Here is a 27,703-nt window from a genome sequence, read left to right on the forward strand (position 1 = left end):
GTTTTCAAAATTATATATTATATATATTAAATAAACCCCGAACGAAAATACGTGTCTATACACTTAATTTGGTCACCTGCTTATTGGTTCTTGTAATCAACCAAATCTTCAGGTTAACATGTTCCATGTATTCTGAGGGGATTCCCCGGATTAACTACGAATCCGCGACGTCCGGTACACACGAACAGAACCACAATTCGATGAGCCCCTGCGGAATTGAAGTAGTCGGAAGCATTTCAACTAATGTTTTCCATTGAAAGAAGGCCCGAGCTCGGAGACTGTTAACACTGGGAGGTCGAACGGGGCCGTATATGCGGCCGGAATTAGAGTAATCGTCGCACTAAGCTGAGGATGACGATACTAAATTTAGCAACCTCTAAAATTCACCTGTATTTATCATGCTTTTAGCTGGACTTGCCGGTGTATGTGTGTTAACCAATCAACGTAACCACTGGTACCACCCATCTGGTCCTCGAGAAGATTTACGAGCAGCAGCGAACCTTCCCTCGGCTGCTCGCCTTGTCTTACGAGATAAGGAAGCCTATAATGTGAAGGGTCATCCTCTCCTAGGTTCTTCAATATCCTCACCAGCCTTGCTGACATTTCATTATCGTGCTCACTAAAGGTAACCTGATTAGAAAACATAAACAAACAGGCGGTTCAAGTACAGCCTCGTCGACATGGTGCAGCACGTTGAGCATAGGTCGATAAACATGTTAACTTCGAACTTATATTCATGGAGGAAAAAATGAACTCCCGCATAAGGTTCCGAATACGAAAGAACCGGAAAAACGAGCAAATCATACTCCATAGCAGGATGCAGTCATCGGTTGCAGTTGGCATTCATTAACAAGAGAATGTACCTTGGATAATTCTGCTGCAAAATCTGCCCCCAGTAAATTCCTAGCTATATCAGGCGAAAGCATTCTACCGAACCATATAACAAACCGGAAGCCATCGTCGTATAAATATAGGCCTCTTGAATCTAGGCTTTCTGCAACCAAAGGCAATCCCTTCGTATTGTTTTCGGAATCGCCAGATTGAGCGGATGGCTGCAAATACGAGAAGGGATTTTGAGTTTGCATAATCTGTACCTTTATTGAAATTTATTCAAAGGGTCGAAATCTTTCACCTTCAAAAGATACTCATCGATTCGAATCAAGCTAGGATATAAAAGCTTCAACAACCTTTTAACAGGCAGTGCCATCATGGTGAAACCTGCTGAGCAACGTTCATCGAGTCGAGCATCAGCATATCCTCCTTTTAGAGGTACTGATTTAGAGAGTGCTAATCCATACAAACACAAAAACTTCATAGATTCTGGACAAATCATCCTCTCTCCCAAGCGATGCTGCACAGAGTAGAGATTGCGGTACTCTCGGAGCGCTTTTACAATCCTTAGTTGCAAAGAATTTCTAGCATCTTCAAGCTTACTGGTCAAAGTTTTCTCGATTTCTGCAAAACATCAGGGGATAAGAAAATACAAGGACCCTCTTAAACTAAGATCCACCAGAAGAAATAGCATCTCTTGCACAGGGCTTAATCAACTTTACCTAATCTAGAAAACAAGAAACAATGGCACCAGTGTCGGCCTGTCGGTACATCTCCCCTAGATCTGTAACAACAGGGGCAGCTGCCGTATGCACTCTAATGCGCCTCTCTCCGCAGGATGAAGTATATCTTTAAATCGTCAAAGAACTATTAGTACCCCATGTCCTTTCCCAACTTTTAAAGGTAACTCACCAGTTTCAGCAAACGAGAGTATAACCCAATAAATAAACATCAACATTGTAAATCGACCCGCTAAAAGGATACACTAAAGCAACTTGGAAATATACTGTCTGAGTCGTCAGCACTGTCTCCTCGAAAGATAACTGCGCTGCATATGCTTTATCACAATCTAAAGTCGGAAGAGCTAATAAATCTGTGGACTTCAGCATGAAGTTCCCATGATAGGTAGTAAATCGAATTCCTGGTGCAAGTACCAATGAAATGGATCAACTGCTTTGTCATTATAAAGAATCGAGCACCAAACCGAGCTGCATTGGTATTATGGTTTAATAGCATTGAGTTAAAAGTGGATTCAAATAAATAAAGAGAATCAGCAGACCTTTTCCACATCTTATGCGCATAACTGCCTCCCAGGCTGTCTCCCTAGTAAGATCTCTGGCTAATTCATGCCTCAGTTTCTCACCGTCAATACCTGATTGGAAGTTCGGGTAATAATACTTGACCTCCAGTATACTTTGCCAGGGTTCCTACATTGGAATTAAGAAAATAGAGACATGAAGTATCACTAAAAGCTCCTCTGAACTTCAATATCATTTTAAGCCCAAAGACAAAAGGAGGACAGGGATTTTTGTACCTAAGGAAGCCGTGTCGGTGTATTTGTCCCCGAAAGCATAAACATTAACCCCTATCTGAAATTTTGTGAGATCAGCCGCCATTTGCTTGTAGAAGGGATCTTCAGGTAATCGCAATATATGTTCCTTATCAGTTCCATAGACACGAAGATCATCGCCACGCAACTTCAAGCGTCCAACTCCCAGGGAAGGCAATGTGTTCTGGAAAATTAGCAACTTTCCTCCAAGTTGACTCTGCGATAAAGAGCTAATTAAACAACTATTACGTAACGCAGTTGTCAGAAAGAAACTACTAGGTGTCTCCTTGGTGATAAAAGATCAAAATAGCAAAGATGGAGAGAACAACACACCATAACCATGAATGCCGCCTTAACTGCGGGACCAAAAGCAGATTCCACATTCACATTGTCCTGAAACATATACGGCAAGCTATCCAGGAACGTTTCAACCACATTTCTTGATTCAGATAGGTTGACAAGGAGATCATCTGGCAATGGGACAAATATATCATCCAGGTCTGAAACTACCATCATCTGAGGCTGCTCAAGAGATGACTGCTGACAAAAATACCCTAAAGTTGTTTAGGAAGTAATTAGGCTAAAATGGAGAAAATATGAGGCATCTCAGAAGAAATTTTCTACTGATTTCAAAAGCCACTTGCCTTCATGTTGTAAAAATGAATTGTACTGTCAAAAGTAATAAAACCAATCTGTGTTCTGGGGAAGCCAGGCAGCTCATCCAAACACGAACGGATAGTTTGAGCAACAATCTATACATATATGTTGTTAGTCAGCAGAAACCATTGAACATGTGTATATAATGAGAACCATAGAGAAGCATAGCCTATCAAGACACGTTTATTACCACAAAGTCAGAGCAGGAAGTATCAAGACAAAATCATTTATTTAATCAACTATGATCCAGCACAGTGGACAACTGTAAGAGAGAAAAAAAAAAGACTGCTGCAAAACAGATTGTTAGCAATGACAATCAAAAGTCGTAGAAAAATGGCGACACGTGTGTAGGTCTTAGGTCCTATCACTCAACAGGAGTACGTTAAAAAGCTATATATAAACTCTTCAAAGCCCAATAACCAAACAGTTTGGGACTCGTTTTGAAAATCCGGCCGGTTCAATCGGGAATCGTTGCTTAGTTCGGTTCAATCTAAACCGGTTGAACCGCTATTAGTGAACCGGCCAGAACCGTTGAACCGTTCGAACCGGACCGGCTGAAACCGGAAAAAACAGGGAAAAACCGGGATTTTTGTTTTAAAAAAAAAATTAAACCAAACAACGTCGTTTGTTAAACGAGCCAAGTCGAACTCGAGTATTGCTGAGCTCGACTCGAACTTGAAAACTTTAAAAGTAAGCTCAATTCAACTCAAACTCACAAGCTAAAAATTATCAAGTTTAACTCAAACTCGAAATATAATATTGAAACTTGAACTCAAAAAGGCTTGAACTAAAAAAAAAATTAGAAGCTCGATTGAAGCCTAAAATTCGAGCTTGATTGAAGTGAAAGAATAGTTCACTCAATGCTCACCAAAAGGCTCCATGATTTTGAATGCCAAATTACCCATATTATTTATAGAAGTTAGTTGTGATGCGCTTCTATGTTTCTTAGCAATGTGAGATTGTTTTGTTCTCATATTTTTACTCTTTAGACTTTTGGGATGCTCTTCTATGTTTCTTAGCCACGTGAGATTGTTTTAAAAAAAATTAAACCAAACAATATCATTTTGTTATGATTTTTTTAACCCCAAATTTATTTTTTTAATTATAGTTATATAATTATATTTATTATTTAATATGTTTTACCTTAAATATTATGTTGTAGTTAATTTGAATCATTTTGTTTCACTTGATTTTATGGGTTTTAACTTATATATGTTATGACTTGCTTTGAATATGACTTTTGATATAAAAATTATTTTTTATTAAATATTTTTTGGTATTTTTATTTAATTTTTTAAATAATTATGACGTCGTCCGATTCTTCCGACCGGTCGGACCGGTTCGACCGGTTGAACTAGTGAACCGGTAGCATGACCGGTTTGCTAACCGATCCGGTTCTAAAAACCATGGTTTGGGATATTGCTTCTTTGCATTACAAACGACAACAACTTGATAAAAATATCTAAACAAGTCTTACAGCGGTGGACAACCCTGTAATGATGGCAGCAAGGGTAATTCCACAAATTTATGTTTTCTTTACCGATGCAATAACAAGGCAAATTAATCTCAGGCATTTATTTACAGACATGTTTGAAACCACAGCCAGTCCATCTACCACTACCAAACGGAAATAAATATATGATACTCAAACACTAGATAACACAAGCCAGCGTGATATATAAATTGCTTTTTTTTTTAAAGTAACTGTGTTATTGGTGATGTTTGGTGTTGTAACGGGGATAAACGGGAAAAACGGTCTGTTATAGCCGCGATCGACCGTTACCCGTTAAATTGCGGCCGTTATGGGTGTGATTCCGTTTCACACCGATAGCAGGGGCCGCCGATACCGCGATATAACGGCTGTTATACCGTTACACGGCCATTTTTTGAATCCCTGATGTTATGTATGATATGAGACATGGAAGTGGTAGATTACTATGGTTATGGACTTATGGGAAACTGGTTGAAAAAAGTGATTTTTTTTCAGCTTCTAAAATAGTAATTTAGATTGAGTATTTCCAATAAAACAAAGCATCAGAATTTGGATAATGATTTGATAAGTCGGATTGTTAGCTTTACTTAATGTTCTATGTTGCTGCATAGTGCATGTTGAATGCCCCGAGCTTATAACATGTATGTGCGATTTCGATGATTGATAAGTCAGATTGTAGGCTTTCTTTTATGTTCAAGGTTGTTTCATAGTGTATATTGAATGCCCTGAATTTATTTGTTTTGGTGCCAATTCAAGATTAAGCTTAGCCTCTAGTCCCTGAGCTCATTTAGATCATTTCGGTCTGGTTTGGGGCTTTAAATCAACATTAAGATGGAGCTCATTTGTCTGCTTAGATCAGGTCTACACTCTATTTTTGCTTGTCCGCATTTGTTGCAGGTTCGGGATTGATTAAAAAGAAGGGCTTTAAAGGCTCGTTTGTGGAGGCAGGATCTTATGCCAAGGTACGAGAATCTTATTCAAGAATAAGGGGATTAACTCATAGTTCTCCACATTTTAGTGAACAAATCTCTATCTTCTCTTATATCCTTTTTATTTTCCTTCTATAGACTGTAATAACCATTTTTATGTAAAACAATAAAAATATTATTTTAAAAAACGATTATGACTTTAATTTGGAAAAATTGGTGATTTTGGAATTGATTTGAATAAAATAGAAAAGAGTCGCCAACGACCTTTGGGTTAGGTAGGTCGAAACCTAAAAACGTCTTTCAAAACAATTTTAAGAAAAATCATTTTTAAGACTAAATTCGGTCTGCATTACCAAAGATTCATTTAAATGGATTCGGGAGTCGGTTACGTGTGGGGAAGGGTAAGCACCCCCACAACGCCCAAAATTGGTACTGTGTCGCTTACACATTGTTGTAAATGGTGGAAATTACAAATCGAATATAAAGTTAAAATATGATCTATTTATCGAACCTTGATTAATTTGCTTCGAATTAAATAATTAGAGAAAATTCTTTAACTTAAAAAGAAATCTCAAAATTAGCAATCCTCCATCGGGAAAGCTAACTCGAATATTTCTTATCGATTAAAGAATATTCCCTCATTAATAAATATATGAATCAACTATAAATGAAAATCGACGATTTGCATTCGCATACAATGAAATAAATTGATAAAAAAAATCGAATATACATCGTAAAATGAAGATTAATAACTTACATGAAATGAAATAAATTATTATTTAGAGACATTCATTGCAATGTTGAACTTAAAATAAAATTGAATTAATTATAAAAATAAAATCGATTTATTTCAAGTAAACATTTTATTCGAACGTCGTATCGGATTACACCACTTCGATCAAGCGATGTTTTCCACGCCCGTTCTATAAATCATTGTTCTTGAAATTATTCGAATAATATACGATAGAGAAATACAAAGAATAAATATAAATAAAATATGCGAAATAAAATATTTACATTAAATGAAACTAAAACATTATTTACATAATACAAATAACCGAATAATAAGTACAATAAAATCATACATAAATGACTAAAATAAAAATAAGTAAATATCATAAACCAAGATAAAATTATCAAAAGATAAGTATTTGTAATTACAAGGATCATAATGAAGAAAAATAGAAACTTGATGTACTAAAATAGTAAATACAAGAATTTAAGGTACTAAATAACAAATATATCAACTGAATAGGTTAAAAACAGAAGAAACATAAATTTAGGGACTAAAACATTAATTACAAATAAATTAGAGCCAAAGTAGTAAATGTTAAATAATACAGGTACTGAAATGGAAAAAACCCATAAATTATGATAAAGGACTAAAATGAATTAAAAGTAAATATACATGCTACATTCAGGATTTAATACAAAATACAAAGCTGTGACCAAAATAGAATTTTCATAAACAATGAGAACAAAGTCTAACATTAAAAATATATATAATAATAGTCAAGTGACCAAATCGAATACTGTCAACAATTAACAATATAATTCTAAATATTTAATAATATAACAACAAATATAAGGGACTACAATGATACATGAAACAAATAAGGAGGTTAAAGTGGAACACCATCATAAATATCAACATACAGATTAGGACGAAAATGCAACAAGGAATAAACATGAAGTCCAAGTCAAAAGGAAAGGAAAATCCATTAATAGCTAAAACGAAACCTTACAAATGCCAAGGGACTTACAAAGCTATTTATCCCAAATGAGAAAACACGCATTCCCTGAACCCTATTGAACGGCGTCGTTCAGCGTCTGTGATATAAGCCCCTTTGAGGGTTTCCATTAAATCATTTTTTCCTCTCCCTCTGTTGCCTCTCTCGTTCTAAAGGGAAAGAACCATAGAACCCCCTCAAGGCTCACCGCCGTTCGACTCAAATGGCCCCGAAATCTTTCCGTTTTCAACGCGATTTAAGCCCAGTTTAGAACCCCATATATCCTTCCTCACATTCCCCTCGGGTTTGGATGACAGTGGTTACTAAGGGGGAGGTAAGTATTTTCTTTTGATTTTTTTCTCCCTGGTTTTGGTTCGAATGCTTTCTCCTTTTTATGGTTTTTTTTCCGTTCACTCTCTCTGGTTTTCCTCTCCTTTTTCTTTTGTTTTGGTTCCCACCGAATGCCCTTGATATCTCCTCATTCCCTCTCCTTTATTGCATGCTTGATGGATTTGATAAATCCCTCGGGATTTTAGACTTGATTTGCTCTTATATTTTATTGGGATTTTTCTGATTGATATCTGTTTATGTCACTGTTTGATGGATGGGTAGGTCACTATTGATGCATATTTGTTGACGGCAGCGGGGACAAGCGGCGGTAGCAGGGACTGGTGGCGACAATGGCTATCTCTAGGGTTTTAGAAACCCTAGGGAGTTGACACTGGGCCGGTCGGATCCGGATTCTGGGTCGGTTCGGGTTAGCAGTCTGCTGAGTTGGGTCGGGTTGCTGGGTTGGCTTGTAATTTGGGCCTTAGGATTGGCCTACGAAAAAAATGTAATATAAAATTAATAATAATATCAAACAAAATAATAATAATAATAAATAATAATAATAATAATAAATAAAAAAAGACCCGGACAAAAACGAGTGTCTACAGCTGCCCCTCTTTGCACATTCTTGTATTAACAAGAATAGGGCAAAGATGAAAAGACATCACGTTTTTGTCTGGTTCTCTCCCTTTCAAACTTAAAAATTGGATAATGTTGGTTGTTGGGGACGACACTGCTCATACTTGATGAAGAGTTCTGGTCGTCTACAGGTGACAAGGTTCCTACATGATGAGGAAATCTGGTCAAGGGATGACATTGCTCATACATGATGAAGAGTTCTGGTCGGGGAATGACACGGCTCATACGTGATGAAGAGTTCTGGCCATCTAAAGGTGATAACACGGTTCCTACGTGATGAGGACGGCTGGTTATCTATGGTTGACATGGCTCATACGTGATGAGGAGGTCTGGTCAGGGGATGGCACTGCTCATACGTGATGAAGAGTTCTGGCCATCTTTAGGTAGGGCGATAACACGGTTCCTACGTGATGAGGACGGTTGGTTATCTATGGTTGACATGGCTCCTACATGATGAGGAGATCTGGTCAGGGGATGACACGGTTCCTATGTGATGAGGACTACTGGCCATCTCTAGGGATAATGGTTTCAAGGGAGACCAACTCAAAGATGTGTTTCAATAGAAACAAACTCAAAAATTGGATTTTGATAAAAATTGTCTCAAGGGAGACAAAATTCGTTTCAAGAGAAACGATCTCAAAGATATTTGCTTTGTTTCAAGTGAAATAAACTCAAAGATAAGTTTTTCAAAAGCAACTGTCTCGAAAGAGACAAAATTCGTTTCAAAGGAAACAACCCAAAGATGGCATTTAAAGGGAATTGTCTCAAGCGAGACAAAATTTGTCTTTAAGGGAAACGTTCTCAAAGATCGGTGTTTCATGGGAAATTGTCTCAAATGAGACAAAATTCATTTAAAGGGAAACGATCTCAAAGGTGTTTGTTTTGTTTCAAGGGAAACAGATTCAAAGATGGTAAATTTTGTTTTCAAAGAAACAAACTCAAAGATTTTTCTCAAAGAAACTGTCTCGAGAGAAACAAAATTTTGTTTCCAAAGAAAGAGATTCAATGATTTTTTTTTTGATTTTTTTTTTGATTTTTTTTAAACATTGTCATAAGATACAAAACTTTGTTTTTCAGAAAATTGTATCTTAGAGAGACAAAATTTTGTTTCCAAAGAAACAGACTCAGATTTTTCTTCAAAAGAAACTGTTTTAAGGGATAAAACCTTGTTTCCAGAGAAACAAACTCAAAGATGATCTTGTTTTAAGAGAAAATGTTTTAAGAGACAAAATTCGTTTCAAGGGAAACGATTCAAAGATGACATTGAAAGGAAACTGTCTCATGCGAGATAAAATTTGTTTTACTAGAAACGATCTCAAAGGTGGGTATTTTCAAAAGAAGTTGTCTCGAGGGACAAAATTTTGTTTCAAAGGAAACCAACTCAATGATTTTTTTTTCAAAAGAAATTGCCTTTAAGAGATAAAATTTTGTTTCAAAAGAAACAGACTCAAAGATGGATTACATCTTAAGTAAGACCAAATTTGTTTTAAATGAAACAATCTCAAAAGTTAGTTTTTCATTAGAAACTGTCTCAAGAGAGACAACATATGTTTTTAAAGAAATAGACTCAAAGATGATTTTGTTAAGAGAAACAAACTCAAAGATTTTCAAAATGAACATATTCAAAGATTTACTTCAAGAGAAACTGTCTCAAGAGATACAAAATTCATTTTAAGAGAAACAGATTCAAAGATTTTTGTTTCAAAAGAAATTATCTTAAGAGAGACAAAATTTTGTTTCCAAAGAAACAAACTCAAAGATTTTTGTTTCAAAAGAAACAATCTCAAAGATTTTTTTGCAAAATTGTCTCAAGAGAGACAAAACTTTGTTCAGACTCAAATATTTTTCACGAAATTGTCTCAAGAGAGACAAAACTTTGTTTCAAAATAAATAGACTCAAAGATTTTTTTATCAAAAGAAACAACTCAAAGATTTTTATTCAAAAGGAACAAACTCCAAGATTTTTGTTCAAAAGGAACAAACTCAAAGATTTTTTCAAGAGAAACTGTCTTTAAGAGATAAAAAATCGTTTTAAAAGATTCAAATATTGTCGATTTTGTTTATATGGAAATAATCTCAAAGGTGTTTTCAAAAGTGTTTATTTTGTTTCAAATGAGACAATTTCAGGATTTGTTAAAAGGGGAAACTGTCTCGTGCGAGACAAATCAGCTTTGAAAATCTCAAGTGATATTAATTTTGCTTTAAGTACAACAACCTTGAAATTTGTATTATGAGAGAAAATGATGTCTCAAGCGAGACGAAATTTGCTTTAAGATATAGTCTCAAATGAGACAAAATTTGTTTTTAGAGCAATTGTCTCAAGCGAGACAAAGTTTGTTTTTGAGAAAACGATCTCAAGTGAGATCAACTTTGTTTAATGTGAAACAAATTTGAAATTTGGATCTCAAAGTGAAAAGGTCTCAAGCGAGACGAAATTTGTTTTGAAAGAAACAACAATCTAAGGTGAGATTAATTTTGTTTTTAGTGAATCAAATTCAAAATTTGTATCTCAAAGGAAAAATGTCTCAAGCGAGACACAATTTGTTTTAAAATTCTCAAAATTTGTGGAAAAATGTCTCAAGCGAGACATAATTTGTTTTAAAGAGAAAGTTGTCTCAAGCGAGACAAAATAAAATTTGTTTTTAAGAAAACTATCTCAAGTGAGACGACATTTTATTTTTTTTAAAAAAAAATAATCTCAATAGCTCAAAGTTTGTCTATTGATTCCTGCATGTTGAGGAAACATCTTCAAAAGATCTGATTGTTGACTTCAGGAAGCCAAATATGTGGATTGCATTGTTCTTTCAGGTTGAAAACATCTGGTTATTTCCGAGCTCTTACTTCCTGAAAAGATCAGAATGATGCATTTTTGACTAACTATCTTGGAAGTTATGATAGATGTCAAGATGAAATTTATTTGATTTTCTTTTATTGAATTTGTCCTCAAGTGAGGAGAAAAATGTCTTTAATACACATGATGATAAATGTTTGATACAAATTTTATGTATCATGTATGTATGTGTATGTATGTATGTGTATACTTTTCTCGATCTGGGAGGAGAATGATCGCGAGAGCAGTCTTCACTCTATCATTGATTCAACTTGTCCATATATCCACCAGTGTATACTCTTACAAACCTTGACCTGAGACAATTTGTTTTCCTTGCCCCATCAAATTTTGCCCCAAAAATTTGGCTTTCTCTTGCCCCAGCTTCGATTCTGAGCTTTGAAGAGATATTTGTTGAATTCCAAGAAATTTCCGGATAACTTATCTTGTTTGAAAATGTTTTTATTCCTTTTGAATTTTCAAAATTTTGAAAAATATTACCTCCTTCTAATTTTCACAATTGAAGCAAATCATAAAACATGAATTCATTGGATATCAAAAGAATCAAATACTCTTTTAATCATTGATAGTTACAAATCTTTGACAAATACCAAGATCGACAGGTGGGTTTAGAGGTTGGCTACCTAAATTCTAAGGTGTGTTTCCTCTATTTGCTCATCGTGAAGATCGTGGCATGTCCTTTTTCGTGGTTTGACATTTTGATCAGCGGCGAACAAAATGACACAACTAGCATAATTAAATACTAGACTCTTTAGAACACTTCTATTTCAGTTCTCTAAAATCTTTCATTTGTTCAGGCTTCGTAGGTTCACCTAGTCAAGGTAGTGCAGAAATATCGGTTTAAAAATAAGATTCCTGAGTGCTCGTGTGAGTTCGACTATAACAGGTGTTCCTCAACTCCCTTAGTCCATATTCACCGAAACTCCTTATTTTAGTAAATTTGATTTGATTTACCATTGTTTGGCTAGCTGAATTCAGCTTTACTGTACATATATATTTTATAATTGCCTTTGTTCGGCTAGCTGAATTATTCATGTCGTCACAAAGTCTTCGACTTGACAACCACAGTGGAGCATACACCGGATTGCCAAGTACCCGATCAATGTCATGTTTTGAATGTAATCTATTCATAAAGCCAGGGTTTTCGAGTTTCCTCTATAACCAATTGCTTTAGCGGAATAGCTCAGCTTTATTGTATACATAAATATGTGTTTTTTTTCGTTTACGGATTCCATTTCTTAAGCTCACTAAGGAAAACCTGTTATAGTCTCGGTGTTTGTTGAAGGTCAGAAAATCTCATCGTTAGAGTTCAATTCCCAAGCAACTGACCTAAACTAGATTCACCTACTTGACCATTCCATCTGAGAAGATCATGATCATCATTGAACGTCACTAACAGAAGTAAAAACTAATTTGCTTTGCAATTTCATGTGCTAGTTGCCCCATTTTGTCCGCTCCTAACACATACCTGAATGCCAAGATCGTTGATTGTTCATGCGAGGAGATGGTTAGATTGGTTCCTTCAAGGGAAGGGTATTTGCTTTGATGTATGATTGATTAGGATCAAAGGGACTTTATTTTTCAAGGGTTCAATCTTGTCATTTGTCAAAGATTTACAACCTCAATTATTAAAATGCTTTTAATTAAAATGATATTCAAAGAATTCAAGATTAAAATTTGCTCATTGTTCACTTCCTAAGAAGGAAGCATTTTATTGAAATTGTTCAAAAGTCAAGTGATTTACAAACATTTAAACATAAGAAGAACAAAAGAAAAACAAATCCAAACAAGATGTCATGCATGAGAATGCAACAAAATCTACTGATGGATGCCCCCATCCTGCTCCTGATCAGAATGCCCCATCACACATTGAACGTTAATGCCCCTAAATCAATCAGATCTTGGACCTTGCACTTTAATGCCCTATAATTCTCAGTGGTATGCCCTGAGATCCCAATGTGATAGCTGCATATGGCGTTAATATCATGGCCTTCAGGATATGGGTCAGTTCTTGGTTTGGATTGAACTGGAATCACCAGGTTGTTCTCAATTAGTGCTGGGAGCAATTCCTCATATGTCATCGAAATTGGATTGATGCATGTTTTTTTTTACGAAAAACATTATGAGACACGGTCCCCATACTAGCTAAATCCACTAGACTGACCTCAGCTTTTTCCTCAATGTCAGTATGGCTAGTACCACATATCTGGCCATTCTTGATAGCTCTTTCCATCATTTCTCCACACATGACGATGTCAGAGAAACTCTTAGTGGCAACCCCTATCATGTAATCAATATAAGGAGACTGTAATGTATCTATGAATAGAGTGATGAACTCTCTTTCAGTCATTGGTGGATGCACTTGAGATGCGACATCCCTCCATCGTTGAGCATATTGTCGGAAACTCTCATCACTCCTCATCTCCATATTCTGCAGCATTATTCGATCAGGGATCATATCAATCATGTGCTTGTATTGGTTCAGAAAGGTACTAGCCAAATCTTTCCAAGAACGGATTTGAGCACGACTCAGTTGGTTATACCACCTAGAAGCAGGTCCAGTCAGACTGTTTTGGAAGCAGTGGATCAACATCCGATCATTTTTAGTGTATCCAGTCATCCTTCTAATAAACATCGTGAGATGGACATTAGGGCAACTGGTTCCATCGTACTTTTCAAACTCAGGCATCTTGAATTTGGGCGGGAGCACCAGGTCAGGAACTAGCACTAGTTCTATTGCATCCATCCCGTTGTGAGAGTTTTGTCCTCCCATTCCCTGAAATGTCTCTCTGCACCACTGTTTCAAATTCTCTGGGATCTCGTTCTTGGCTATTCTCGTCGCTTGGTGACTAGGAATCCTGTTGGACGAGATAAGTGGTTGTGAATTAGCCTGTACCTTCACACATTCAACTGTTTCACGGGTCAAGGAAATTTTCTCTCTGCCTTTTCCTTGGTTAAGCTCAGCCATTTTTGCTACCATTTGGCCAACTATGTCCTTTTGGTTTTGCAAGATACCATCCACGGTGGTCTTTTGCATCTGCTCCATTTTAACCTCCCACTCAGCTTGCATCTTTTGTAAACTCTCTTCTAACTCTTTCTTCAGTTGCTCGAATTTTGCATCCATTCTCAGTACTGTGTGAATGCAGTTGCACAGTTAGAAGTGTTTCCTTAAAGTTTCCCGCAAGGTATGATTAATGCATGTAACAATGCTTAAATGAATGTTGTGCAAAATGTAATGATGAAAATACAGATGCAAAAATATTGATCCCAACGACGAATATTTTAGAACAATTTTCACCAGAGATAAAAGTTTTCATATTACAAGACAGTCCAATTTACAAACATGTCTTCGCTTAGATGGTGAGCCTGGAATGGATCACTGCTTCATCTCGGATCTTCGTCCTCAATAATGATGCCCCTCAAGCGCTCTGTAATCTGACTCCGTTAATACCTCGGCTATACTGAAGTTTGTGCTTCACTCCCTAATGGTTAACGATGGAATAATTGTGGATGAGAATCTACTGCTGGATTACTCCTTAGATCAGTGGATTATCATATCAGTCTCGAATGATGCACGATCTTCGAGAAAATCTCATTCTTGTACTCTGGACTTCTTTTTAGCCCTCGATGCATGTCTGTGTATGCGATCGCTCGATTGAAAACTTTTATCTCTTCTTGTGAAAATTTTCTCTCGGATATCCCCTTGCGGATCAACATTTTCATATTATAGCATGACGATGCAACGCAATGCAAAGAAGGATGAAAAATGACAAACAAAATAAATAAGTTAAGGTGTAAAAACAAAAGAGAAAAACGAGTTAATACATGTAGAATAATTTATACGGATAAAAATGTTATTCAGAGATGAATATAACACCTACCCCGTCATGATATCTACCCAAACATGCTTTCAATTAAATAACAATCCTACCCGAACATGCTATCTACCCAAAATGATCTATTTTCAAGAAATTGGTCCTAACCGCATGGTATCTAGTTCGCATGCTTTATTCGGAAAAAAATATATTCTACAAATTTAAAAGGTTAAGATTTAGAATCGTTCCTCCTTCGTGTACACCTATTTTGGGTACCTACTGACGGACAAAGGTTCGGTATGACTATACCTAGGGTGATCGTTCTATGATTCACTATATGCTTGGTTTCGGCTCTAACAGGAAAAGGGTCTCGAATTGTCCTTGATGTCGGTGCCCCCTTGGGCTGCCAAACCCTCGATCCTCACCCATTACAGGTTTCGAGCGGAACGAGTTCAATTCGAGAGGATTCACTACCTTATACCCATACGAGGAATAAATCCCTACGACGGTATAAGGTATGTATCCCATGGGTTATTTGCTAAAACTCATACGAAGAATAAATTCTTACGAGAGTAAAGCATTCACCCCGACTAACTTGGATCGAAGCTCGTGTCTAGAGCTCATGTTATGCGAATGCACGTGATGTGTGTGAGGAGGAACGTACCTACCTTTGACTCAAAACAGAAAAGAAAAAAACGACAAAAATTGGGACCGATCTGAAAAGAAAAAAAAATCAAATGTTAGTATGTCAAATAAAAAATGAAGCAATTAAAAACTTCAATAAACGGATCATAAGCTAACCAAAGACTCGAACTCATAATTTCGACCATAACGACAATGTGTAAGCGACATACAGCTTGACTCTCTAAAAAAAATCCCCAGCAGAGTCGCCAAGCTGTAATAACCATTTTTATGTAAAACAAAAAAAATATTATTTTAAAAAACGATTATGACTTTAATTTGGAAAAATTGGTGATTTTGGAATTGATTTGAATAAAATAGAAAAGAGTCGCCAACGACCTTTGGGTTAGGTAGGTCGAAACCTAAAAACGTCTTTCAAAACAATTTTAAGAAAAATCATTTTTAAGACTAAATTCGGTCTGCATTACCAAAGATTCATTTAAATGGATTCGGGAGTCGGTTACGTGTGGGGAAGGGTAAGCACCCCCACAACGCCCAAAATTGGTACTGTGTCGCTTACACATTGTTGTAAATGGTGGAAATTACAAATCGAATATAAAGTTAAAATATGATCTATTTATCGAACCTTGATTAATTTGCTTCGAATTAAATAATTAGAGAAAATTCTTTAACTTAAAAAGAAATCTCAAAATTAGCAATCCTCCATCGGGAAAGCTAACTCGAATATTTCTTATCGATTAAAGAATATTCCCTCATTAATAAATATATGAATCAACTATAAATGAAAATCGACGATTTGCATTCGCATACAATGAAATAAATTGATAAAAAAAATCGAATATACATCGTAAAATGAAGATTAATAACTTACATGAAATGAAATAAATTATTATTTAGAGACATTCATTGCAATGTTGAACTTAAAATAAAATTGAATTAATTATAAAAAATAAAATCGATTTATTTCAAGTAAACATTTTATTCGAACGTCGTATCGGATTACACCACTTCGATCAAGCGATGTTTTCCACGCCCGTTCTATAAATCATTGTTCTTGAAATTATTCGAATAATATACGATAGAGAAATACAAAGAATAAATATAAATAAAATATGCGAAATAAAATATTTACATTAAATGAAACTAAAAACATTATTTACATAATACAAATAACCGAATAATAAGTACAATAAAATCATACATAAATGACTAAAATAAAAATAAGTAAATATCATAAACCAAGATAAAATTATCAAAAGATAAGTATTTGTAATTACAAGGATCATAATGAAGAAAAATAGAAACTTGATGTACTAAAATAGTAAATACAAGAATTTAAGGTACTAAATAACAAATATATCAACTGAATAGGTTAAAAACAGAAGAAACATAAATTTAGGGACTAAAACATTAATTACAAATAAATTAGAGCCAAAGTAGTAAATGTTAAATAATACAGGTACTGAAATGGAAAAAAACCCATAAATTATGATAAAGGACTAAAATGAATTAAAAGTAAATATACATGCTACATTCAGGATTTAATACAAAAATACAAAGCTGTGACCAAAATAGAATTTTCATAAACAATGAGAACAAAGTCTAACATTAAAAATATATATATAATAATAATAGTCAAGTGACCAAATCGAATACTGTCAACAATTAACAATATAAATTCTAAATATTTAATAAATATAACAACAAATATAAGGGACTACAATGATACATGAAACAAATAAGGAGGTTAAAGTGGAACACCATCATAAATATCAACATACAGATTAGGACGAAAATGCAACAAGGAATAAACATGAAGTCCAAGTCAAAAGGAAAGGAAAATCCATTAATAGCTAAAACGAAACCTTACAAATGCCAAGGGACTTACAAAGCTATTTATCCCAAATGAGAAAACACGCATTCCCTGAACCCTATTGAACGGCGTCGTTCAGCGTCTGTGATATAAGCCCCTTTGAGGGTTTCCATTAAATCATTTTTTCCTCTCCCTCTGTTGCCTCTCTCGTTCTAAAGGGAAAGAACCATAGAACCCCCTCAAGGCTCACCGCCGTTCGACTCAAATGGCCCCGAAATCTTTCCGTTTTCAACGCGATTTAAGCCCAGTTTAGAACCCCATATATCCTTCCTCACATTCCCCTCGGGTTTGGATGACAGTGGTTACTAAGGGGGAGGTAAGTATTTTCTTTTGATTTTTTTCTCCCTGGTTTTGGTTCGAATGCTTTCTCCTTTTTATGGTTTTTTTTTCTGTTCACTCTCTCTGGTTTTCCTCTCCTTTTTCTTTTGTTTTGGTTCCCACCGAATGCCCTTGATATCTCCTCATTCCCTCTCCTTTATTGCATGCTTGATGGATTTGATAAATCCCTCGGGATTTTAGACTTGATTTGCTCTTATATTTTATTGGGATTTTTCTGATTGATATCTGTTTATGTCACTGTTTGATGGATGGGTAGGTCACTATTGATGCGTATTTGTTGACGGCAGCGGGGACAAGCGGCGGTAGCAGGGACTGGTGGCGACAATGGCTATCTCTAGGGTTTTAGAAACCCTAGGGAGTTGACACTGGGCCGGTCGGATCCGGATTCTGGGTCGGTTCGAGTTAGCAGTCTGCTGAGTTGGGTCGGGTTGCTGGGTTGGCTTGTAATTTGGGCCTTAGGATTGGCCTACGAAAAAAATGTAATATAAAATTAATAATAATATCAAACAAAATAATAATAATAATAATAATAAATAAAAAAAAGACCCGGACAAAAACGAGTGTCTACATACATCTGCGGTTTTGTCAGGCGTACACAGTTTGGTTGTTTGCTTCTTGAAGAGGCTGCGAGGAAAAGATGATGGTACGCCTTGTAAAAGAACTCGGTAACACCCCGTTTTTTGTTTTGCATTTGGCATGTTGATATTCAGTAATGCTGTCTTTCTTTGCAGTTATTAATGCTGGTGTAGCTGGATGTTGCACTGGACTTGCTCTAAGTTTCCCAGGTACGAGAATCTCGAGGTTCATTTGTTTGCTTACGGGGTTCGATTTGAACCTTTTTTTTCATTGAAACGGTTTTGCAGGTGCACCCCAGGCACTTCTTCGGAGCTGGCTCACGTTCCGAGCATTCTCGTTTATCATGGAAGGGCTTAACAAGCAGCAGCCAGCGCTGGCACGTTCATTTCCTGCGAGAAACGAGAGCAGAAAACGCCCTCTGGCTCTCCCTCTTTCACTCCCTCTTCCAGATGAGCTCCGAGGAGCTTTTTCTTCTTTCTGCAAGTCCTTAGTAGAACCAAATAAAGGCAGTTTTTGACAGCTAACTGATCGGGGTTGCCATTTTTATGTTTTCGTGTTTTGTATATTGTTTCAAGTGCGAGTGGTGAGATTGTACACCGAAAAATTTTGTTAAAGTTTTTGAAGCATTTGCAAGCAGAAATATGAAATTGTTTCTTTCATGTTGCATTTCGTGTCGGTTCTTGATTCGATTATATGATCTGTCTGGTCTGATATGCAAGCATTATATGGTAAGTTTCTGATTTGAATACCAAATCATATTTGATTTGCTTAAAAAACTATATATATATATATATATAACCATATCTGCTGCATCTCCTTGTAAAAAGCTATCCTTTTCTCATATACAGGAAATCATCATCCTGTTGCTTCTTTCACCTTTATCCAACAAATTTCAATGGACTCTGGATCATCTCAATTCACAGAAACACCATATAACTCTGTTTTTCTTTTATCTTTTCGGTTGTTCATTACTTAAGTTCAATTTCGTTCTTTCGTTTGATCGCAGACTTTCATCCTTAGGGTCTATATTCAAACTCCGGGTTCGGAGAATACCATGATCAAAGTGCTCCAGGGAATTCCAGGTATCCCACTATGATCTCCATTGACAACTGATGTATATAAATGTGTGTGTCTGTGGTTGCATGATGCATTTTCTTTGCTCTTCTTTCAGGTGCTACTTTCTCCATCGGTCCGAATGGAATCGCTCGTGTTTCGGGCAACATAGACCCCGGAACCACTCTGAAACTGCTAGTGAAAGCAGGGAAACATGCTCAGGTATACTGTATCGACTCCGGATTAAGAAACCGAACATCGGAAAGAAGAGATGAAGGGCATCGTTTTTTGGATGATCCCCATGGAATATATTGGCAAGAAGGTAGCCATCAATATTACCACCATCCTTATGATCCATTCCCACCACCCCCTCGGTATCTCTCGCAGCCTCCTATGGCACTGCCGCAACAGGCTTTTGCCGGTGAACCGGCTCAGTACACGATTATGTGAATAATATTATTAATATTCCAAGCTAATAAGTTAGGATCTTGGTACTTGTTTTTTAGCAGTACTAATATTACCCTATGTGAAGTTCTTTTATCGGACATAAATTCGTATCCAGGGGTGTTCGTTATGTTAAAACGGTGCCGATCGAATCGAAATACTCTTAATCGAATTAACCGAATTTTTTTTTCTTTAATGATTAACCGAACCGATTTTTTTTAAAGTATTAACCGAACCGAATAAATTCAGTTAATTCGGTTAATTTTCGAATTAACCGAAATTCTTTAGAATTTTTTAATTTAATATTTTTTAATTAAAAAACAATTTACAATTAATTTATATAACATCTAATTATAAATAATATATAATTAATTTGATTGAAAAATTTTGTATTTAGTTTTGAGATTATTTTAATTAATTAGTATTGATTTGGATTTTAAATGAGTTTTAAATGGATTGGGCCGGTTAAACCGAATTTCAAAAAAATCATTAATCGTTTTCCGACCGAACTAATTCGGTGGCCGACCGAATTAACCGAATTAATTCGGTTCGATCGATTAATTCAGTTAAAATCGAATTTTGAACACCCCTATTCGTATCAAACGTTATCTTGGAAGTAAAGGAAACGCGAAAAAGAATACGATGTTATTTCACGTTCGTAGATCCCGATACGAATGTCATTAAACAAGTTTAAGCAGTTATCTTTCTTTGCATGATTATGTGAATAATATTATTAATGTTCCAAGCTAATAAATTAGGAGCTTGGTACTTGTTTTTTAGCAGTACTAATATTACCTTAAGTGAAGTTCTTTTATCGGACATAAATTCGTATCAGGGGTGTTCATTATGTTAAAACGGTGACCGATCGAACCGAAATATCCTTAATCGAATTAACCGAATTTTTTTTTCTTTAACCGTTAATCGAATCGAATTTTTTTTTTAAAGTATTAACTGAACCGAATAAATTTCGGTTAATTTTTGAATTAACCGAAATTCTTTAGAATTTTAGAATTTAATATTTTTTAATTAAAAAAATTTACAATTAATTTATATAACATCTAACTATAAATAATATATAATTAATTTGATTCAAACATTTTGTATTTAGTTTTGAGATTATTTTAATTAATTAGTATTTATTTGGGTTTTAAATGAGTTTTAAATGGATTGAGCCGGCTAAGTATCTTAATATAATTATATTTAAATGTTAATTCGGTTAATTATGTTAATTAACCGATTTCAAACCGAATTAACCGTTAACCGAATTTCAAAAAAATCCTTAACCTTTTCCCGACCGAACTAATTTGGTGGCCGACTGAATTAACCGAACTAATTCAATTCGGTCGGTTAATTCGTCGGTTAATTCGGTTAAAACCGAATTTTGAACACCCCTATTCATATCAGACGTTATCTTGGAAGTTAAGGAAACGCGAAAAAGAATACGATGTTATTTCACGTTCGTAGATCCCGATACGAATGTCATTAAACAAGTTTAAGCAGTTATCTTTCCATGCAAGAAACGAACCAAATTTCTACCCCTATCTAAAGCACGAGTTAAGCTCCCAATGTGTAGTTTCTTGCAAATTAAGGTAACTATCATCATTTTATGGTAATACTTGTGTGTCAAGTCATCTTCGATTTAATTTGCAGAAAAATCTGAATTTGAATCATAATTTTTAAACAAGAAGATATCCATTAATTATTGAATTAAATGTCGGATATAAATAATTAATTTATCAAATAATTATCTTCGTTATCATTATAATATTAGGTAAATCGATGAATAGATCGAATTTATATAATGTTTTCATTTATATTAAGTAAAATAGAGATCTAATGAAAATAATGTAAAGATGAATATAAATTTAATTATCCTTAAATATTTAAGGGATAATTATATTATTATCTCGAGTCGAGTCATATATTTTTCATATTAAACCTAACCTTATCCGATCCATCCTTCAAAAAATCTAACATGATCTGATTTTTTTATTATTAATTTGGGTGCTTACAAGTGGTAGTATTTGTTATAAAAACTCTCAATCATTTGACAGTGAACTCTTAAATACTCTAACGATTATTAGTTCTCGAACGTGAGACCTCTAAGAATAACAATTATCATTTTAACCATTGAAGTAATTTGATTCGTGCAACTCATTTTTCTAAAGACTCATTTTTTTAAATGATCTTATAAGGTCGGATTGAGTCGAAATCCCACACGTTCAAGGTTAAATGACCATCCTGACCCCAATGAATAAAATAATTACCCTTTTACTATTATTTTAATATATTTATATAGAATTTATTAAAAGAAAATCCATAAAATTTAAGTGTTAAATCAGGTCCATTATATTTATATAAATATATAAAAAAATATTTTGTATTCGCAGTTTTATATTATATATTATTTTTTTCTCTATATATTTTAAAATATATTAAATTATTTTCAAATTTAAATTTAAAATTTTAATCACCATCTCCTAAAAATATGATATATTTAATTTGAAATATTTAATTTTTAAATAAATTTTATTTAAAATTGTATTTTTTTTTATCTTAATAAGATTTAATCCCACAAAATATTTATTATTGTTGAATGGAGTATTTGTTTATTGGTCAAACAATGAGTGCATTATGTTTACAGTGCGCCGAGAAACAGTGAATAATTAACAGAAATGGAAAAAAATATGTTTGGAAGTTCTTTACAAGGCAAAAAACTCAAGACCGTTCATTTCTTGGTTTTACCCTTTTACTTTCTTTGGTGAAAATGGATCCTCTTTCTATTCCTTCAACCTCTCTCACTATGTATATATAAATCAACGCAACGGAAATGCATTTCTTAACTCGTTGAAGGGTTAACTTCCTCGTGTAAAATCTGGGGGTGGCGCGGTTTGAAGTCATAAACTTTGAAAGGATAATGAAATTCTTTCATTGACAAACCGCGATACCTTGCTTTTTAACGGGGTGAGTTTTCTGGGTTTGTTTTATTTTATGGGTTTACTGGTTTTTGTTTGATTGGTGTGCTTGTTTGCATTCCTGGGTCAATGGGGTGTGTTTGTTTTCTGTTCCATTGGAATTGGATCATGGGATTCCAAGGAATTCCCAGTTTTTGTTGATTGTTTATAAGTTAAAATGGATTGTTGTTAGTGTCAATGATCATGATTATAGGGTCTAAATGTGAGTTCTTGATTTATAGGGATGGTTTCATGAGAGATTTTTGTTATCTTGATGCTAATAGGATCTAAAGATGAGGCATTGATGTTGTTTTCTGGTTTTCAGATTCTGGTTGAAAGGTTAGGCTGCTAGGTTAAATTCCCTTTTCTTTCTTTCTGTTTTTTTTACTGTTTATAAGTTAAAAATCAATGTGTAGGATGGTTAATGTTAAAGTTCATGATCATGACCATGGGATCTAAATATGAGTTCTTGATTTATAGGTATGGTTTTTCATATGTTAAAATGCAATTAATGGGGATGGTTTCATGAGATATTTCTATTATGTTGATGCTAATAGGATCTAAAGATGAGGCATTGAAGTCGTTTTCCGGTTTTCAGATTCCAGATGGAAAGTTTGGCTGCTAGGTTAAATTCCCAGTTTTTGTTGATTGTTTATAAGTTACAAATCAATGTGTACTATTGTTTATGGTTAATGTTAATGTTCATGATCATGGGATCTAAATATGAGTTTTTGATTTATAAGATGGATTTTTCATATGTTAAAATGCAATTTATATGGATGGTTTCAAGAGAGATTCTTGTTATCTTGATGCTAAATTGCTAATAGAATCTAAAGATGAGGCATTGATGTTGTTTTCTGGTTTTTAGATTCTGGGCTTGAGGAATCTCGTTGGAAAGTTTGGCTGCTAGGTTAAATCAGAGTGTATTTTGAATCCGGCATGGACCATTGATAATTCAATTCTGGATTCATTGTCTGTAACTTGCAGACGAACTTTGATTTTCCTTGTCTCTGCTCAGATAATCTTTAGATATGTCTACGAGAAAATCAGGTGGTTCAAAGAATACATCTAAGGTCCTAAAGGCCGCCGCAGCCAATACAATCATCGAATCAGAAAAAAACACTTATGTTAGACACATAAACATATATCTTGCTGATGATCCATTTTTAAAGCAGTTTCTTCCGATTGATCCAGCTACCAATGACCTTTTCGAACTTGCAAAAGATGGAGTACTTTTATGGTATTTTTTTTGATGATCCATTATGTAATTGCTCTTTTTGTCTTTTTTTTATATAAAACCTGGACAATGGTTTTATTGTCATTTACTTTTGCAGTAAGCTTATCAATATTGCTGTGCCTGGAACAATCGATGAACGAGCTATTAACACGAAAAAGGTACTTAACCTATGGGAGAGGAACGAGAACCATACCCTTGGTCTCAACTCGGCAAAGGCTATTGGCTGCACCGTGGTAAATATTGGCACCCAGGACTTAGTTGAAGGAAGGGTTAGTACAGATAGACAAATTCCTATGTGAGTTAGAATGATTTTTTCTGATTATCCGATAGTTCAAACCTTGGTTACTTGTATTGCAGCCTACCCTCTTGCTCGGCTTGATTGCTCAAATTATAAAGGTAGGCATTTAAAATGTTGTGATAGACCAAGAAACGTACAATGTTAAGTTGTTTGCTGGTACAACTGCAGATTCAACTGTTGGCAGATCTAAACCTTAAGAAGACACCTCAGCTCATAGAAGTGCTGGAGGATGGCAATGGAGTAATCTATTTCTTTATCTTGTTATTGATGTTTAACTAAGGAGCAGTTAATGAAACAGAGTTCTTTCGAACAAATCAATTGAAAATTATCGATACTTGCAGGATATTGAGGAACTTATGGGGTTATCTCCTGAGAAGGTTCTACTAAGATGGATGAATTACCATTTGAAGAAAGGGGGCTATGAGAAAACTGTTACAAATTTTTATTCAGATCTCAAGGTATTTGACTACGCTAATACTACATTTAGCGGCAAGGGTATGATAAAATGATTTTGTGGATCGAGGTGGATGCTCATGAAGAAATTAGATTGCATCTATTTACTACCGAAAAGCTTATGCTTGAATTGGTACTTTAATGTTTTACTCATTTTCGTACCTGCAGGATGGAAAAGCTTATGCTTACCTGCTTAATATACTGGCACCGGAGTTCTGCAATCCATTGACCCTTGATACGTCGGACCCTACCGAAAGGGCTACACTGGTACTTGACCATGCCGAGAAAATGGGATGTAAACGATATTTAAACCCGCAAGACATTGTTGAGGGTTCATCAAACTTGAATCTTGCATTTGTAGCTCAAATCTTTCATCAAAGGTGAGAAATTACAAACTGAAAAGGCTACATTGGTACACTCTTTCCTCACCGCATGTTTGTTTCTAGTTTTATATTTAGGTAATAAAAACAAGTGTGCTTTTGCAGGAATGGCCTGAGTGTAGATGGCAAAAAGCTTTCTTTTGCAGAAAGGATATCAGATGATGTGCAACTTTCGAGAGACGAGAGATGTTTCCGACTATGGATGAACAGTCTTGGAATCGACACTTATGTTAATAATCTCTTTGAGGATGTTAGAAACGGGTAAGTTTTCGAAGCTGCCACTTTTGACTTCACCTTATGAAGCAAGGCATCGTATTTTAGTAGTCTTGTTACTCCAGTATTTCAACCATCAACATAAAGAGCTTGATTTTGATACAGTTGGGTACTTTTAGAGGTGCTTGACAAGGTTGCTCCTGGATCAGTCAACTGGAAGCATGCAACGAAACCTCCAATTAGGTTTCCATTCAGAAAAGTGGAGAATTGCAACCAAGTTGTAATGATCGGGGAGATGTTGAGATTTTCCATTGTGAATCTTGGCGGAAATGATTTCGTGGAAGGAAATAAAAAACTCATTGTCGGTAATTTTCTCTGGTCTTTAATTATATGGTTCTCTTCATGGTTCGGCATGTAAATTGAAAAGAAATTCCGACCGTTGTTGATCTCCTATGCATTCCGTCATTTGAGCTTTCGTTACAGTACTTTTTGTTGTTGAAAGTGGATTACATTGTGTTACAGCTTTCCTGTGGCAACTGATGAGGTACAACATGCTTCAAGTTTTGAGGAGCTTGAGAGCTCGCTCCCGAGGGAAAGAGATAACTGATTCATATATCATGACTTGGGCAAACAGGAAAGTTAAAAGCACCGGACGATCCCGTCAAATAGAAAGCTTCAAGGTTTCACAACTGCCATTTTGTCTTATAATAATAATAACATCGATTGAATGATTTAAATTATATCTTGTTCTAAATCTGCAGGATAAGAGCCTCTCGTCTGGACTGTTCTTCCTTGAACTTTTAAGTTCCGTGGAGCCAAGAGTTGTCAACTGGAACCTTGTAACCAAGGGTGAAAGTGGTATGACTACTTGCTAACTCGAATTAATTTTTCGATTGGATTATTGATGGCACTATTTATACTTGGAATTAATCAAACGTGTTCTCTTATTTTTGTCGGAGAAAATGTTGAGATCGAGCCAATCTTAACAGTTTTTGCCCTTTTTGGAATTGTAGACGAAGAGAAGAGGTTGAATGCAACATATATCATAAGTGTGGCTCGTAAAATCGGATGCTCCATCTTCTTGTTGCCTGAGGACATCATGGAGGTAACACCCATTGTGAATCTCGTATTTGAATATCTGCAGATGATCATAAATAGGAAATAATCAAATTTTCTGGAGTAAATTGAAAATGTGAGATGTTCTTATGGGATGTGGCAGGTAAACCAGAAGATGATGCTCACTTTAACTGCCAGCATTATGTGCTGGTGCCTTCAAAACGCACCGGATGAGACTGAGTCTGAGGCTGGTAATGGCTACAGTAGTGCTTATACATCGGATACATCTCCGCCAGTATCCACAATTGGTGAAGACGAAAGTTCCTCGCTGTGTGCTGAAATCCCAAGCTTCAACATCGAAAGTCCCTTGCCGTGTGATGAAATCCCAAGCTTAAACATTGAAAGTTCCTCGCCGGGTGCTGATGAAGTCCCAAGCTTAAACATTGAAAATTCCTTGCCGTGTGCTGAAATCCCAAGCTTAATCATTGATGATGCCGCCTCGGACATCACCGCCTCATCACCACAGTTTGAGAATGGAGATGCCCTCGTCGAGATTGGCCAGACCATGTAGGAAGTAAAAGAGTGGTATGGTATGTTACTCGGACATGGCGGTAAGTATCGGAAAACGAGTTTGTTTGATTCGGGGAATGATATAATTTCGTACTCGTGTCGAAATATAGGTGCCTAACGTTACGAAAGAGTCAGAGTAACATAGACGACAGGTTGAGGAAATGGTACCAACTTTCTCACACGCTTGGAACCAATGAGTTTTGGTTTTTCACCGGTCAATTGTATTTCAGTTAATTTAATTATTTTTTACAGCAAAAGCATAAATTATTATCAAATTTATTTTATTTTAAATTAATATAAAATTAAGATTTTCATTTTGTCTATTGTTTTGGTATCTAAAATGAAAGTTTTTACAGCAAAAGCATAAATTATTATCGAATTTAAGTTATTCTTACGGTTAATTTCAGTCAATATTATCATGGTAATAAAAAGAAGGGTAAATTACCTAATGATCACTCAACTTATAAGGTAATATCAACTTGATCACTGTCGTTAGAAAATAGTTTGATCTCCTAACAAGGGTCAGATTCAGCAGGTTGCATGTCACTTTCTTTAATATAAATAAACATTTATAATAATATTATCATCTTATTGATACAAAAAAAAAAGTTTAGGATTGAATTGATATTTTATTTAAAATTTAGATCTTTTCAGTTTGTTTTGAATTTTGAGATTATTTCGGTTTAATTGTTCTATACATGAATTTAAATAGTTGGTAGTTATCATAATAGTAATCGTTACATAATGATACGGATGTAGTCCGAAATTGTTATCGTAGATTACGATACCCGCAAT

General features: G+C 35.1%; 3 protein-coding genes across 4 annotated transcripts; 2 read left to right on the forward strand and 1 right to left on the reverse strand.

Moving 5' to 3' along the window:
- Nucleotides 1-41: 41 nt before the first annotated feature.
- Nucleotides 42-4,650, reverse strand: LOC120154709 (protein transport protein Sec24-like At3g07100). Its single transcript, XM_039166367.1, is given in 11 exon segments — nucleotides 42-630; nucleotides 864-1,052; nucleotides 1,133-1,465; nucleotides 1,563-1,680; nucleotides 1,816-1,972; nucleotides 2,111-2,229; nucleotides 2,231-2,258; nucleotides 2,366-2,597; nucleotides 2,714-2,917; nucleotides 3,025-3,132; nucleotides 4,578-4,650. Coding segments are annotated over 11 exon segments (1,770 nt in total). The 5' UTR covers nucleotides 4,626-4,650; the 3' UTR covers nucleotides 42-396.
- A 12,977-nt stretch (nucleotides 4,651-17,627) lies between these two features.
- Nucleotides 17,628-18,916, forward strand: LOC120154719 (chloroplastic import inner membrane translocase subunit TIM22-2-like). Its single transcript, XM_039166373.1, has 4 exons — nucleotides 17,628-17,651; nucleotides 18,236-18,317; nucleotides 18,406-18,459; nucleotides 18,538-18,916. The coding sequence occupies exons 1-4, from the start codon at nucleotides 17,628-17,630 to the stop codon at nucleotides 18,765-18,767; spliced, it is 390 nt and encodes a 129-aa protein (XP_039022304.1). The 3' UTR covers nucleotides 18,768-18,916.
- A 3,656-nt stretch (nucleotides 18,917-22,572) lies between these two features.
- Nucleotides 22,573-27,141, forward strand: LOC120154702 (fimbrin-3-like). 2 transcript variants are annotated; one of them, XM_039166361.1, is made up of 13 exons: nucleotides 22,573-22,711; nucleotides 23,570-23,941; nucleotides 24,036-24,207; nucleotides 24,296-24,334; nucleotides 24,405-24,476; nucleotides 24,578-24,694; nucleotides 24,858-25,069; nucleotides 25,175-25,330; nucleotides 25,448-25,647; nucleotides 25,805-25,962; nucleotides 26,044-26,140; nucleotides 26,296-26,387; nucleotides 26,502-27,141. In XM_039166361.1, exons 2-13 carry the CDS (start codon nucleotides 23,733-23,735, stop codon nucleotides 26,907-26,909), a joined length of 1,932 nt encoding a protein of 643 aa, XP_039022292.1. In that variant the 5' UTR covers nucleotides 22,573-22,711; nucleotides 23,570-23,732; the 3' UTR covers nucleotides 26,910-27,141. The 2 variants fall into 2 exon arrangements, with proteins under 2 accessions (XP_039022292.1, XP_039022293.1); XM_039166362.1 differs by having other exon boundaries at nucleotides 24,405-24,473; nucleotides 26,502-27,140.
- The last annotated feature ends 562 nt before the right edge of the window (nucleotides 27,142-27,703 follow it).

Source organism: Hibiscus syriacus, unplaced genomic scaffold, assembly GCF_006381635.1.
Source record: "Hibiscus syriacus cultivar Baekdansim isolate YM2019G1 unplaced genomic scaffold, ASM638163v2 tig00111149_pilon, whole genome shotgun sequence".
Classification (NCBI taxonomy): domain Eukaryota; kingdom Viridiplantae; phylum Streptophyta; class Magnoliopsida; order Malvales; family Malvaceae; genus Hibiscus; species Hibiscus syriacus.

Bases quoted from the DNA above. Each gene is read 5' to 3' on its own strand.
- LOC120154719 (XM_039166373.1), top strand. From the start codon at position 17,628: ATGACAGTGGTTACTAAGGGGGAG. The intron at 17,652-18,235 runs GTAAGTATTTTC...GACAAAAACGAG, and splicing joins CAGTGGTTACTAAGGGGGAG to TGTCTACATACATCTGCGGT. The intron at 18,318-18,405 runs GTACGCCTTGTA...CTTTCTTTGCAG, and splicing joins GCTGCGAGGAAAAGATGATG to TTATTAATGCTGGTGTAGCT.
- LOC120154702 (XM_039166361.1), top strand. From the start codon at position 23,733: ATGTCTACGAGAAAATCAGGTGGTTCAAAGAATACATCTAAGGTCCTA. The intron at 23,942-24,035 runs GTATTTTTTTTG...TTACTTTTGCAG, and splicing joins AAAGATGGAGTACTTTTATG to TAAGCTTATCAATATTGCTG. The intron at 26,388-26,501 runs GTAACACCCATT...GGGATGTGGCAG, and splicing joins TGCCTGAGGACATCATGGAG to GTAAACCAGAAGATGATGCT.